General features: G+C 35.9%; 2 protein-coding genes across 5 annotated transcripts in view; one reads left to right on the plus strand and one right to left on the minus strand.

The window, feature by feature from the left end:
- Positions 1 to 7,371, plus strand: part of LOC139974565 (uncharacterized) — a 135,385-nt gene extending 128,014 nt beyond the window's left edge. For all 4 annotated transcript variants that reach the window (XM_071981798.1, XM_071981794.1, XM_071981795.1 and 1 more), the window contains one exon: positions 1,057 to 7,371. In XM_071981798.1, the coding sequence (XP_071837899.1) occupies positions 1,057 to 1,644 (588 nt within the window). In that variant the 3' untranslated portion in view covers positions 1,645 to 7,371. The remainder of the gene's footprint in view (positions 1 to 1,056) is intronic.
- LOC139974567 (uncharacterized) lies at positions 2,111 to 13,915 on the minus strand. Its single transcript, XM_071981800.1, has 4 exons — positions 13,536 to 13,915; positions 11,245 to 11,442; positions 9,772 to 9,862; positions 2,111 to 8,973 (listed from the first exon to the last, which is right to left on the minus strand). The coding sequence occupies exons 1-4, from the start codon at positions 13,540 to 13,542 to the stop codon at positions 8,388 to 8,390; spliced, it is 882 nt and encodes a 293-aa protein (XP_071837901.1). The 5' UTR covers positions 13,543 to 13,915; the 3' UTR covers positions 2,111 to 8,387.
- Positions 13,916 to 15,518: the final 1,603 nt, after the last annotated feature.

Consider the following 15,518-nt stretch of genomic DNA (forward strand, 5'->3'; position numbering starts at 1 on the left):
AGGGAGAGGGGGAGAGCATGTTATGTAAACTAGGATCCATTAAGACAAAGCAGTGAATACATACGGTTATACTTTATGTGCAGATATTGTCCTAGTGCTTGGTAAACAGAGGAGATAATGATCCCACTGAGTTGCCTACAATTAAATGAATCATTTGATAAAGTCCATTGGGTAGTGCCACACTTATGAGGAAATGAGAGAGACTTTCCACAAAAACTTTCAAAATAAATATTGTCCAACTGAGAGTCACTTGTATTATTACAAAAGCTATTTATCTGCTTCCCACCCACAGACTACTTTACTCTCATGCCTACTCTTTCTTCTCACTTACACTGTCTAGCCCAAACACATGTTTACAGTGCATATTAAATACGAAGGCAAGCAGAGTAACTGTATGGTAATGGTGACTGAACAGGTTTTGATATAGATATGTTGTAAATATAACATAGACTGCTTGCTGCACTTTTAATCACGTTGTAAAATTCAAATCAAATGTCAAAAGTTTGCCAAGACATACTGTACTTTTGTAAAAGATGTATTGGCCAAAGTGGCCAAACCTACCTTGTATGGCATGTATGGCATTCGGTTTTAGTTTGTTTCTGTTAGTAAATGGTGTGGTTTTTTATCCAGCAAATTACCAGGTTTCAGTCAAGAAACTTCTTTGAATATGTACAGAGAATTGCACTAATAGCTTTAGTGAAACTGATCTGATGTGGAATAAAGCTATCAATTGAAATCAGATAATGGTTTAAGAAACAAAGTTGTTCTACTGAATGGCTTATTAATATGTAAGATAGCTAATTAATATGCATGACAATGTAGTGTACATCAAATGTCCAATACCTTTCAATATCGTGATTGACCTGCTTGATTATAAAGCCAATATAATTGCTGGCATAATTCCTGCTGGCATAGTGCTGGAATATTTCAGCATAATTCCTAATGGAATCAACCTATCAATAATATAATGAGTGGAATGGCTGATGGCTGTATTTTGCACTTGGATTTGTAACAGTCATTTCTATTTATTCATAATGACCAATCGTTTCCTTGCAGGTGGATACCTTCTACCTTCAGGCAGTTGACATTGATACCATCCAGAGGGTTACCCTGGGCCATGATGGTATCTCAGAAGAGAGTGATTGGAAGGTAGACAAGATTATACTCTCCCTGCCCTCCTACACTCCCGGTCAGATGACATTCGCATGTGATAAGTGGTTTTCAAGAGAGAAAGATGACGGACTTACAGAGAGGATTTTAGAACCATCAGGATTGCTCACCGGAGATGAAGAAGAGGGTAAGAAACCAACTGACGGGGAAGCTGAACCAGGAAAGGGTGAAGCGGATGATACAACCGAAGGAGGAAGGAAAGATGAGGAGGGAAGAGATGGGAATGCTGCAGGAGAGGCAGAGAAGAAAGATAGTAAAGCAGGAGATGGAGATAAAGCCCAAAAGGAAGAACCAGAAAAAGACAAGAAAGATGAAGATGGTAAGATTTCTTCAGGAGATGGTGGAGAGGAGGCAAAGAGTGATGATAAAGATGCAGCCAAATCAGCCGATGGGAAAGATGAAGAGAATTCAAAGGCCAAAGAAGAAAGTAAAGAAGAGCAAGATCTTATGAAAGATGATGATAGTGAAATGTAAGTTATGTATCATGCTACTACCAATTAGATGTGTATCTTTTAAAATTTACATTTTATTTTGTCAATTATGTCGAAATGTTGCAAGATTAAATGTCGATGTCTTTGATGGTACCAATAGGTATGTAAATATCACTTCTTCTAAGATGACATATAATGTGTTTTACATATAAGAATTGGTAAATCCATCACTGTTTTTGTTTCTTCAGATTATTAAGATTTTTGAAAATTAAATCTAATTACTTTCAGTGACATAAAAATGTATATTTCAGGAGTGATGATGATGATATGTATTAAAATCAAAGTAAAAAGGTTCAAGTACTTAATTCCAATAGGCTATAGCCGTGAAGAAAGTTGCATATGAGGGAGATATGTAGGTATAACTTGTATATTGAAAATATCAGTGAAGTCATTAATATAATAGCTTCTGATAATAATATACCTTCAATTTTTTTTTTTTTGGGGGGGGATACTTGATAGTCCTTTTTAACTTATTGCAGTAATTCAAATTCAGACTTGTTATTTTTGGATCATGGCAGGATATTAAATTAATATAATCTATTGATGTATTCTATAAGAAGTAAATGTGACATGTGAAACTCATCAATAACTATGGCATTCGATGATAAGCTACAAAATTTGACGCAGAATCCAAGAACTTCTGGTGATACCAGTTATTTGCAAGCTTTTATTGACCTTGATTTATTTATACCAGTTAACATTAATATTACCACCTTGTGTGATAAAGCTATCAATATAATTTTTTCCTGTTTGTGATAAGTATATATATATATGTATTAATGCAATGCATGTAGAAATAATGTACATAATTTATGTTAGCTTTCCGGTTATTTCTGAAAGGTATCAATCGAACAGCACAGAACAAACAAAAACGAAAAAAGTGCAGAAAGATAAACAGAAAATATGAACACAAATATGTATTCATATGCAACACCTTGATCAAACACCTTGCTATTATTTCCTATATATAATATATAATACCAATGATATATTAGTTGTAAATATCGCTTTGTGGATGTTACTGTCCAGATCAAAAGAAAGAGGTAAAATAGTAAAAATATAAAAAAAACATATCATATTTATAGGTGAAGGGGGAGTGCATTTTAATAGGATTGTATGTTGACACTTTTATTTAATGAATTAAACAGAGATGGGTTTCTTTTCCAAATGCATATCGACTAATAAATTTATTCAAGGATTTAGTAGCAAAATAAGATGGATTTGGTAACTGCTGTCTATCAATGACCTATTTTCTCTGTCAATTTTGTTTTAACTTTAAATTGATTACTTAAATGCCAGTTTTGAGAAGACGAAAGGATATTTATAAAACCAACTAACAGCAGATTAATTGTGTATCTTTATTGATGGCAGAAATGTAGGCAGTTTGTCAAAGGAGTGTATTTAATTTTCTCATGATGGTGAGGCTATATTTGAATACCAACTGAGAAGTTTATACAAACATATTCAAGATACAAAAGACAATATTGTCAGGCATGGGCAAGTATAGTTGTTATTTCTTATTTTTCCTGATGTGATTTTTTTCCTTCTAATATGTTACTTCGTTTAGTGGCACATGTACATAGTCACCAACCATGATATTACTTGAACCCCATGCAGTACTTGCATGTAGAATTATATTATTAAACTATATCAATAATGTAATTGTTAGTTTACACAGGGCATGAAAAATCCCATTATCAACTGCATGGGATTATATCACTATCATATCTATTGCTGATGTAACCTAGTCAATATCACATGCGTAAGGACTGTTACAGCAAGCATTAATAATGTGGTCACATGCATCAGAAATATTACCACATGCACAAATAATGTGATTACATATACAACAATAAGGACTGACCACATGCATAAATAATGTGATCACATGCATCTTTACAGTGACCACATGCATAAATAATGTGATCACATAACATAAGGTCTGTGACCACATGAATAAATACAGTGATCACATGCATCAGGAGTGTGACCGCATGCACAAATAATGTGATCACATACATAAATAGTATTCTAACAGTATATTTACATGTGTTCAATACTGTGATATCACATACAGGGATGTTGAGGACATCAAATAGTCTGTATAATTTCATTAGTACATTTTGTGATAGCATTTACATTAAGATTAATGATATTGTCATAGAACCCACATGCATTCAATGCTGTGATAACAATTTCAGTATGGTGATGATATCACTTAGTCCATATGATGTTTCATGCATAAAGTCTGTGATAGCTCTTACATTTAGTAACAATGATATGGCCATTAAACTAATGTATTTAATACTGTGACATCACTCCATACCCCACATGCAATCAACCATAGGATATCACTTAAACTTAGTCTTGTATGATCATATGCCTTTAAAACTGTGATGTCACTTACATTATTATCATATGATATTGCCCAGAGTTCATATGTTTGCACACATGTACGTGTAACACCAATAACAATAATATTGATGATGTAGTTTTTAATTTGGTGCCGTTCCATTCTTATCCACCTTCACAATTTCTTGAGTGCTAAGCGAATCTTCCTGTTGTCTTCGTCCTTTACCTAAACAATATTTTAAATTTCATTTACTATTCATTGGTGCACAATCCAAGATTCATTGGTTTTTATAAAAAAAAATATTTTTGTTTTCATAGTCTTATAAACAATGTGACATGCATAGTTGATTAGATTTAGTTATGATAATGTCAAAATAAACTGGAGAAAATTTTGTGACACTTGAACAATTTTGTTATCAAGAATTATCAAGATGAGACTTGTTACTGCAATGCTGTGCTTTAAGATCTGTTAATTCCTTCTGCAAAGTTGCTGTTTGTAAGGAATTTGGGAGGGTAACTTGCTTTTCAAAAAAATAAATATTGTACCATTCAATGACAAGAGCCATTCATAATTGGACAGCAAGAAATTAAAAATTCAAGATTTTCAAATTGTGACTAATTTTGGTTCTATATCAGTTGAAGTCATTTATGAATATGATATGTGAGGATTATTATATTCTTTTACCATTATTTTTATGATATTAACTAAATATGCAACAACATTAGAGAAATCAATGTTTTAAGGAGGAGCTTAAACTTCTCCACAGAGTAGAAATGTACATATCATATGAAATATCTAATCTATCACAAATGATTTCAGACTTATTTCATTCAAATGATATCGGACTTATTCTTAAACATGCATTTCAATAGCAGGATATTCTTGCTAAGACTTACAGATGTTTTTATTCCGTATATTATTATTCTATATGTTATCTTGAAACCAGACGATCATTCTTTATCCCTTAACGGACCAAGGAATGTGAATGTGAGGCAGAGCCAAAAGTAGTTGTTAACAAACCGCCCAAACTTGCCGTTCTGTACATAATTTACACTTTATGTCATAACTGTTGGTTTTTGCTTTTGTAATTGTTTGACAATGTGTTGATCCATTGTCTGATTTTTAGCTAAAATCATTGTGTTTGTTGCAAAACTGTTAAAAAGAAAAAGCATCAACAAATTTGAAAGGAGACGCAATTACATTTTCTTCTTCATTTTATAGTAAATATTTCATTTGAATTTGATGCTAAGTTTTATGTGTTTAGTTTCCCAAGAGTTTATGTTTCTATGTATGATTTTGTGAAAATTTTTATTCAAGTATCTCATATTTGATAGGTATCACACAGTTATTGATTTAAACCGACTGAATGGATGGCTTTGACCATGGTATGGATCAAATTCAGTTGGTTGGCTAACCTTTATCTTTCCAGTAACCTAGTAAAATCTGAGTGTTCAATGTTGTTACTATACAGTCTGTATCCTTGATAACTCCTAGGCACACCTTCATCCATAGTCCTAGTCTAAAGTATGTCACCGCTTTAATGTAGTAATGTAAGATTGATTTATTGAGCTTCTTTGTGCACTTAATACTCAAGCCTTTAAAAGGTTACTGTTTTTGTGTTTAAATGAGGATAGACATGATAAATCACAATAAATCTAAACTAATAAGGATGAGTGGGTGGGTACTGTGACAATTATTCAACAGTGTTTTTACTTCAGTTCAAAAGAAGAAAAAAACATTATAAAGCAACAACTACAACAGCTGGTGGCTCCACCCACAATGTCAAATATTTGGAATATTATTTCGTTTTGCAACATGTTTGCAAAGAAAGACAAAATAAATTCAGATGATGGCTTGCAAAGTTTGATATAACATTGCTCTTAAGATTTAGTTGTTATTGTATGTTTACATATGGAATAGTGGTAGTTAATATGGTGGGGCTCTCTCAGTATAATTATGTTATCATGAAATATGAATAGTTAACATTCTACCAGCCTGTTTATAACTGAAATGAGATGATCAGGGATTACATTATGGAAAAGAGTAAATACATCTATTATTTGTAACCCAGAGGTCATTGATTCCAATCCCGTTCTAGCCATACATTTCTCTGCCATTTTGCATTCTCTACAATGTCCCCAGTCACCTTTTCCATTATTTCTTTACATATGTAATGGGACTGTATACACAGTATATGTTATAGTGCACATGGTACAGGTAAAGATGTCATCCCGTTGATTAAATCTCTGCTCTATACCGCTCTATAAGGACACCAAGCTTGTTTGTGATCATGTCTCTTCTGGTTCTTGTCTAGGTGAACTCCATGGTGCCTCCATCGTGCCTTTGCTTTCAGGGAAAAAGAATGTTAATGTAAAGTTTAAAATGAGCCACGATGCTAACGTGATTAACAATATACTCAATGTTTTACGCACCTCGCTTTGAGTCAAGAATGATTTTAAATGTCTCAGTCCTGATCTGATCCTCTCTCTGTCTGTCTATCTTGCTGTCTGTCTGTCTCTCTATCTGTTTCTAAAGTCACTGTGATTGACCGTCATTGTGGTAATATTCTGAGAAAATTAGAATTTGGAGGGTAACTTTCCCCCCGGCAGTTTGTGCGAAATATTTGTTTGGAACCCAAGCCAGTGTTTGGAACTTCCTCAGTTGGAGGTGGTTATCTCAGATGTGGTTAGGGGTTACTGTATTAATCTGCTGTGATTCTATGGCTTCTTTTGCTGTCCTCAGTCTCAATGAAGTCAATACAAACTTTCAAAACTTTTGAGAGAGCATTCTTGTAATTTTTCGCTTGATTAATTATTACCATTTCGAATGAGTTATGATCATAAACTGAAGTAGCTTTAAAACTAAGTACCACAGAGGATCATACCAGAAGCCAAATATTAATTGGATCTGTTTTCAGACTGTTTCCATTCCTGCTGACCCGAGTCCTCCGACCTGATCTTACAATTACCACATATACGAATATTTGCATTTGATTTACATTATCATGGGCGTCCGTTTCATTATCTGTACCCTGTCTGTTTTTTGTGATTGCGTTATTGCTTACATTTAAATTTATCGTGTTTATGTTGTGTTTATTTTGATGTTAGGTACACAAGGTTCACAGTTGGCTGTCCCCACTCCTCATCATATTATGCTGATAAATGCTTTGTATTCTTTGCACGACTATATACAGCCAGTATCATCATCAGTTTCCATCCCTTCATATTTTGTTCCGGCTTTGTAACCAAATTGCAGGGTATCACATTATTACAATAGCTGTAAATTTATTCGTATAATTTTGAATTTTCGTCATTTGTTGAAATTTGCACAAACAAATAAAGTTGTGAAGACACTTGATATCAGTATCGTTTCGTTGTCATTACTGGAACTATATCAGCTAGAATTTTGAAACCCGAATACGCTGAAAATTCATAACTGACTCTTGACATTTTCCGGACACATTAAAGTTGTCGATTAGTCGACCGCAGAGAGCTCAACCTAAAGGGTAAAGAGGAGGAGGGGGGGGGGGGGGCTTGTGGGCCAGTGGTGTCACAAACCTCGAGTGACAGTAGGAAATGACTTTGATTGAGGTGTAAACTGCATTGTTGTCTCAAGCTCCCCCCCCCCTCACCCCGAAAAAATACTCCGTAAACTCCGCACCACAGTTTTGGAATGCTTCCACACTTTGATTGCATTTTATCCTTAAGTTTCAACAATAGGGTAATTTTGTGTCACAAGTTTTAATTCATTTTTCGACAACATCGCCGCCGCCACTCGCTACTACACGGAAGACAATTCTTATTGTATATTACTTGAAGTCAATATGAATTGATTGTATTTCTGTGTGCCCCAAAACCTCGATACAAGGAGAAATCATATATCTCTAAATATGTCGCCATTTCTGACGTTAGATACAGTAAGTCCTCATTGCGGAATATGGCTTCTTTCTGACCTGGCGAAGTTGAATATAAATATGCATGAAATCACATGTTTGATCACAAATTGGATCAGTTGCTTAAGAACACGAACGTGTTTGGCCTGTTTACGACTATAAGGTACAAAACGCTAGGGGTATTGTATAGGGTTATAGGCTAACGGTCATGGTTATGTATATAAAGGTATATCAACATTTAAAAAATAAATTATTATTTCGATTTCTTCCGTAGCAAACTTCATAATTTGCGTGAAATTTCCGTGAATTAAAAGAAATCGATGAGTTATCTTAACATTTCCATACATCCGTGTCTTGTCTCCATTACGTTAATATGTTCCTGTTACTCGAGAGGTACTGTATGTATATTAGTCCTCATCTCGGACGTTAATATCTCCCAATATTTGGACGTTTTGTTCTCTTTACGGACACTGGATATGCATTAACACTCATCATCACCACATCTTTCGATAGTTGCATATTCTGTCCCGTCCTCCAGTACTAAAGGAACACTTCTTCGAGCAGGTATTTTGTGGGATCCATCCGAAGACGTGGAAGACATGGAATCCTCCTGGCAGAGAGATGATGGCGCCGCCGGTGTCAAGTTTCCACTTTCTTCATCTTCATCATCATCATCAATTCTCTCGAAGACAATGTCATCATCGTTACGTTTAGCTTCGTTTTCTCTGATCTCTTCATTGCGCTCTTCGTATGCTGTAACATGTACATTCGCTTCGATTGTGTGTTGTGTTGTATCTTTGAATGAAGTAGTAACTGAATTTATGTCTCTGTTTTGCGTCACCCTACTTGTCTCTGCAGGCAGGTCTTTGGAAGGCCTTACCGAGCCTTCTGCAAAGCGACCACCGCCTCCGTTCTGGATGGCACGGCCCGAACCTTTAACAAATCGACTACCGCCTCCTTTCGGGATAGCACGGGTCTGCGTTTTGTTTGACAAGCGATGACCTCTCTTAGCTTTCGATAGCTGGGATTCTTCGTCTTTGACTTTGTTCGACGATGAACCTCTGTATCTGTAGAACGGACAAAGCGATACTTCCATTTATAGAGACTGTGACCTTGTAAACACACACATAGCTGTTTGTCTAGAGAAGTAACACTATTATGATATTAGACAAAGGTCTATTTAACGTATTATTAAATAACACCAGAAGAATAGACAGTTGCTTCATTTTGTGCGGGTAGCCATGTATGACACGGGCTAATGTAATGTTTTCTGTCTATAGGGAAATGCGTCCTGATTAGGCATTGGATACTACACATAATCTATATGCAAATAACAATAACGACGCATGGCTTGCATCGATAAAGATTATAATAAAGATTAAAAAAAATGGCAAAAGGAAAATTAGTGAAAATATACACATTTGACTTTTTCAAGCCTGGTCTGCTAAAAATCCGATTCGGTTCGAACGAATACTTGAGGAAAGCATATTTTAAAATTAAAAAAAAAACCCAATTTCAACACTCTTTGAAAATTTTGATTCATTTTTAAAGGAGTTTGGTCCGTTAAAGACGTCTGGTCCGCTCTCATCAACCCTCATACCCCACCTTCCTTCAATCCCTCCCTTTGCTTTGGATATAAATAAAATATACCCCTATATATCGTTAATGAACTTTGTCAATTTAATCCTTTAACTGAAATCTGGTTCACAGCGTTTTAACGTTTGATAGTGATAGTGTATCTGTGTCTTCGGTAGACTATACCATAAAATCAGTGGCTCAATTGTATTTTACAGATTTCATAAAGGAAAGAATTGTGTATCCCGCCATTACCATGCCATGCCATAAGTGGGATATTGTCTACTCACCTTAGTATCATACACATAATGCAACAAGTAAGAGTTACAATGAAGATAACTAGAAAAAAAGTAACAAGAACAACCAGTACGTAACGAGAATCTGAAATTCAGAAATGAGAGAACATTTCAAGGTTATCAGTCATGATGGAAGCTTGCAGGATGAGAGCAAATGACATAGATACATATTGTGCATATGAAATAAAGAATTGTAGATACATTAACACAAGTATACTTTGGCCACAGGTAACTACTTTGTGATGATATTAGTTTACGTCAAAAAGCTCGAACGATGTGTCGTTCAAACATTCAGGTTGTAATTTTAGTACATAGATTCTCAACTCTACGATTTTACGGAGAGTTTCGAAACGCAATATAATATATTATATATATATTGCATATATATAGTGCATATATATATTGAATATATATATTGAATATATATATATATAATATATATATAATATATATTCAATATATAATATCAAACAAAAGCAAACTTCGAGAAAATAGTTGAAGTTATGGGATAATAAAGTGGAAATTTTGAGCAAAAAAGCTTAAAATTTCTAATACCCATTTTTTTTATATACAATGAGAGGGGTGGGGGGGGGGAGGACACTGAGTACCACAAGCAAATAAAAAAGACCAGGTTAGACTTAAAATAAGTAACAAAGCCTCATAAAATTCCTCTGAGTTTGACCGTTCCTCTGGCAGTGGATCAATGTCTAGTTAATCAAGCATTTATATTTCGCAGTTAAAAAAAATCAGGTACATGACAACTGTTTATTAGTATAAAATGGTGAGAGACTATATGATCAGAGTGTATGATAAAAGGTTAGGACCAATGGTTACAATAATAGGCTAACATAAGAGACTATGAACAGAGGATATGATCACAGGATGTGATCAAAGGATATGATTAGAGGATTTGACCGGAGTATGTGGTCAGAGAATTTGATTAGAGGATATGCTTATAGAGTTTAATTTTAGGGTAAAGTGAACGTGTAAAGTCAAATGGTGCAATCAGGGAATACGGAAAGAGACTATAAGTAAATGATATAATCAGAGGATATGATCAGAAGAGGATCTTTAGAGGATATGACGATAGCGCATGATCAGGAATGGATATGCCTAGAGGGTGTGACCATAGGGGGTCAAGCGAGAGGTAGAGCCAAAGGGTGCAATTTTTGGGATACGATTAGAGGCCCAGAGGATATGATGATAGGTTATGGTGTCAGGGGATACGAGCAATGATATAATCAGAGGATATGATCGGAGGATATGACAATAGGGCATGATCAGGAATATGTTCAATGGGTATGTTCAAAGTTTATGACTTAATGGTTAGGGTGAGTGGTTAGGATCAAGCGACACACTCAGGGGATAAGATGAAAGACTATGGTAAGAGGATATGATCAGTGGACATGTGTATTTTGTTCTCAACTTTGGTAACTTGGCTTAACCAACTTTGAAATTAATACTTACCAACTGTACAGATGCCGTCTGGAAGGTCCCATTCCCCATCTTTACAAGTTATTAAAATAACTCCATTATCACTAACGGATTTGTGTGCAATGTCACACTCGTACGATACTCTGATCCCCATTCCGCCATTTTGACATGACGAATCTAACACGTGTTCATTTCGTGCGTGTGGGATGTCAGGATGATTACAGCAGACGGCTAAGTGAGGAGACGAAACAGACATAGAAGGGTTAGTAGAGACCCTCCACATGCTAGGAGAGGAAACAGACATAATAGTAAGAGTTACTCGGGACCCACTACAGACTAAGTGAGGCAAGGGCGTAGGAACCGGGGGGCTGGGGGGGGGGGTGGCACCAGCCTCCCCAGTGAAAAATATGGAGGGGCGGAAGTATCATTCCGCCACCGCTTCGCAAGTCAGAAAACCCCTTTTCATTTCCAAATGAAAAAAAAACCTCATTTGGAACACCAAATTGCATCTAAGGCCAGGTGAAAATGCAAAATTATCAACAAAATGGAGTGGGTGGGTTGAAGTGTGCTATATTGCACCAAATTGCATCTGAGGACACCTGGAAATGCAACAAAAATCCAAAGGGGGGACACCCCCTCCCCTTAGACCCGTCCCCCAGGCCGGCCATCAGTCTTCAGCCCCCCCCCCTTCTCAAAAGTGTCTTCCTACGCCACTGCAGGCTAAGGGAGGAGAAGAAACAGACATAATAGTAAGAGTTATCCGGGACCCCAGGCTAAGTGAGTAGACGAAACATATAAGGGTTATTGGAGACCCTCTACAGGCTAGGAGAGGAAACAGACATACTAGTAAGAGTTACTCGGGACCCACTACAGGCTAAGTGAGGAGACGAAACATATAAGGGTTATTGGAGACCCTCTATAGGCTAGGAGAGGAAACAGACTATAGTAAGAGTTACTCGGGACCCACTACAGGCTATAGAAGAGGAGAAGAAACACACATATAAGGGTTCTTGGAGACCCTCTCTAGGCTAGGAGAGGATACAGACATAATAGTAAGAGTTACTCGGAACCCACTACAGGCTAAGCGAGGAGACGATACATATATATAAGGGTTATTGGAGACCCTCTATAGGCCAGGAGAGGAAACAGACTATAGTAAGAGTTACTCGGGACCCACTACAGGCTATAGAAGAGGAGAAGAAACACACATATAAGGGTTCTTGGAGACCCTCTCTAGGCTAGGAGAGGATACAGACATAATAGTAAGAGTTACTCGGAACCCACTACAGGCTAAGCGAGGAGACGATACATATATATAAGGGTTATTGGAGACCCTCTACACAGGCTAGGGGTAGAGACGATACAGACCTAATAGTAAAGGTTACTAGGGACCCTCTACCAGCCTTGTCCTGGAGACAATTTTCATTTTATTACAAGCATGTTGGATCAGAGGTCATTGCAGACGGCCTGGGCATGCCCATGCGAAATAGTTTCCGTTCGAAAGAAATGAAACATGAACGACAATTGATCTTTATCATGCCCTCTGAATTTCTTTGAATGCCCCACTTTTCCATGTTTTTGTGAGATACACCAGAAAACAAACCTACACTAATTTTAATTGCTGTAAGGTAAGCATTGAAGTTGGACCTTTGCCCAATCCAAGATCACAACAAAGGAGTGATAAAGCAAAGAAAAATAAAACAATGTTTTTTCAATTATTGCGTCTACGAAACTACAACGTACTTGCTTCAAGTTCATATTTTGTTTTGCGAATATTTCAGCCATCATCCGTCATGGCAAACGAGGAAATGTATGCAAATTGCAACAGGATATTTAGATTCAGTTCCTCATTTTACAGGCCAAATACACACAAGGAAATATGATGATTATAATTTTTTTTCAAATATTGAAAGTAATATACTGGGATTCGTTCCCAATATCCAACGAAATGGCAAAGCTTATACCTCTTAACTGGTTTTGGGATGGGCTCGTTTTCTCACAAACCAAGTACATGTGAGGTAACAGGGAAATCACCAGTGTTGCTTGTTAAATTAAATCTCAATTCTGGAAACTGGATTCCAATATATTGATTTCCATATCATCATATTCACGAATATATGCTATTTCTCTCTGACATGAGAGGGGATAAATATTAGCAAGACCAAGTATATCATATCATAGTTCTATATTAAATGATAAGCTTGTACCAAGCGTTTCTAAATCAGAAAATGTGACAATAATACAATTTAATATTTCAATACGTTTTGACTGGTCACTGTATCTTTAATTAATATCAATCAATGTATCAGAGACTTTTTACTTACTGGTCATAGCTGTGTTTTTTTTCTCGAAACACTGTGTTAACTTCACAAATCTTCTGTCGTTCCTCTCAATTCATAATCCAACACAATGAAACGTGTTCTGGAACTGTTGCTACACGCGATGTGGTAGTTGAGTAGAAGGGTTATGCAAATGGACAGAAAAATATCAAAAACAATCTTCGAATAATGTATGTAACGTTATCCACATGGGAAACCACACTGTCTGTTAAAATGACCACACACTAGATCCCTTTGGACAGTATTCTCCGAGTAAGTCTTAGTCCCAGTGAAGAACACAACTATAATGTGCATTATATGTGTAGTTTATAATATAATAATATAGCAAGTACTACTGGAAGTCTATAAAGAAGCATTTGTTACGCGCTAGCAATTATAAGGTAGTTCGCCCACGAGTTTTGATAAATACCCTAAACGTATATATAGTTCCTCGTTGATAGAATGACAATAGATTTTTGTTACACGTATAGGTTGCTTAACAATGTACCGTGAACTCCGTTGGTTTAATGGGACAAAAACCTTGTTTATCAATACAATACACAAGTTTTGATAAATACCCTAAACGTATCTAGTTCCTCGTTGATAGAATGACAATAGATTTTTGTTACACGTATAGGTTGCTTAACAATGTACCGTGAACTCCGTTGGTTTAATGGGATAAAAACCTTGTTTATCAATGCAATAAACAAGGAAACGAGAATACTAACGTTACGATATCATTAAGAGGAAAAAACACTAAAGTAAAAATCAGTTATACTACATATTTTGATAGATTTAGCAAGCCCGAGCGTTTTCAATATTTTGTGAGACTTCATTCTCGTGTACCAAATATTCTATAAAATATTGCCCTATTATCGTCAGTTATTTATATTTTTTAAGGAAAGTGGCAGCAAAATATCGAATAATGCCTTGCTATATATTTCGCGTTTTTTAGTACACAGTTCTTTAGGTATTGGGAAATATCACCTGTTGCCACTTGTTCCCCTTACAGTAGTATTATTATTATAGCTACTCGGCAATCTAGTTGGGAGAATATAGCTACATCTGTTATTACGCTCGTGTTCTTTTCATTTCTAGAGCACTTCCATTGGTCCTTGAGATATGTATTTTCTACATTCACATATATCATCACGTAATATTGATATAAACAGGGTTTTGTATAAGTAAGGGTACATAATAATCAGTGCCAATGCCACTCTTTTCCCCTACCACTTCCCCAGGTTCGGCTTAGGTACAACAAGAAATAGAGCACACTGGCTTAAGGAATACAACAATAATAAATTTTGTTTTTGTAACTTTCTTTATAATCGATTAATGATCTTTGAACGTATTGTTTGTATATTAGCCTCACTCACTATCCGATAATGAATGTAAAATTTGTGTAATACAACCTGATAACAGAATTGCGCAATATTGAGTTCGTCATTCTGTACAGGGATTAACTACCAGAGCGTGAAGGGAACATTTCCCAGTTGTTGTCGGTAACGTTCAACTGTTCTTACGTAGGCCTATACAACACTAAGGTATTAGCAAAACAAACAGTGTGTATGGTTCCTATTTGGTTCCCGAAAGGAAAGACTATGGAGCCCCTCTTATCGACCATCCACATTTGTGAGGGAGACTGTGGATTACAAAGTCGACAATGGCAATAACGAGGAGCGTGTCCACCTCTCCACTGAGAAACTTAATCGAATGAAGTGTACTTAAGTGCAAAAAAATGATGGAATATTTTTTGCAACTTAAAAGGCAAATTTAACTACAAAGAAATTTCAAATGTTGTTCACATATACATGTTTTGTTCTAAATTTGTTTCTCTTTTACAGATCAAATTCTAGACAATTCATTCATTTCCACGACACACATATTACGATCTACATCATGCGGGTGGCGGGATGCACCCTGTTAACATTTTTACCATATGCTATTTTACGCACGTTGGTAGATTAAGGGTATTATCTTGAGGTAAAA

Source organism: Apostichopus japonicus, chromosome 9, assembly GCF_037975245.1.
Source record: "Apostichopus japonicus isolate 1M-3 chromosome 9, ASM3797524v1, whole genome shotgun sequence".
NCBI classification, from domain to species: Eukaryota; Metazoa; Echinodermata; class Holothuroidea; order Aspidochirotida; family Stichopodidae; genus Apostichopus; species Apostichopus japonicus.

Coding starts and splice junctions, on each gene's coding strand:
- LOC139974567 (XM_071981800.1), bottom strand. Junction 9,863..11,244: donor AGACGGCATCTGTACAGTTG/GTAAGTATTAAT, acceptor TCTGAATTTCAG/ATTCTCGTTACGTACTGGTT. Junction 8,974..9,771: donor ATTATGTGTATGATACTAAG/GTGAGTAGACAA, acceptor TCCGTTCTACAG/ATACAGAGGTTCATCGTCGA.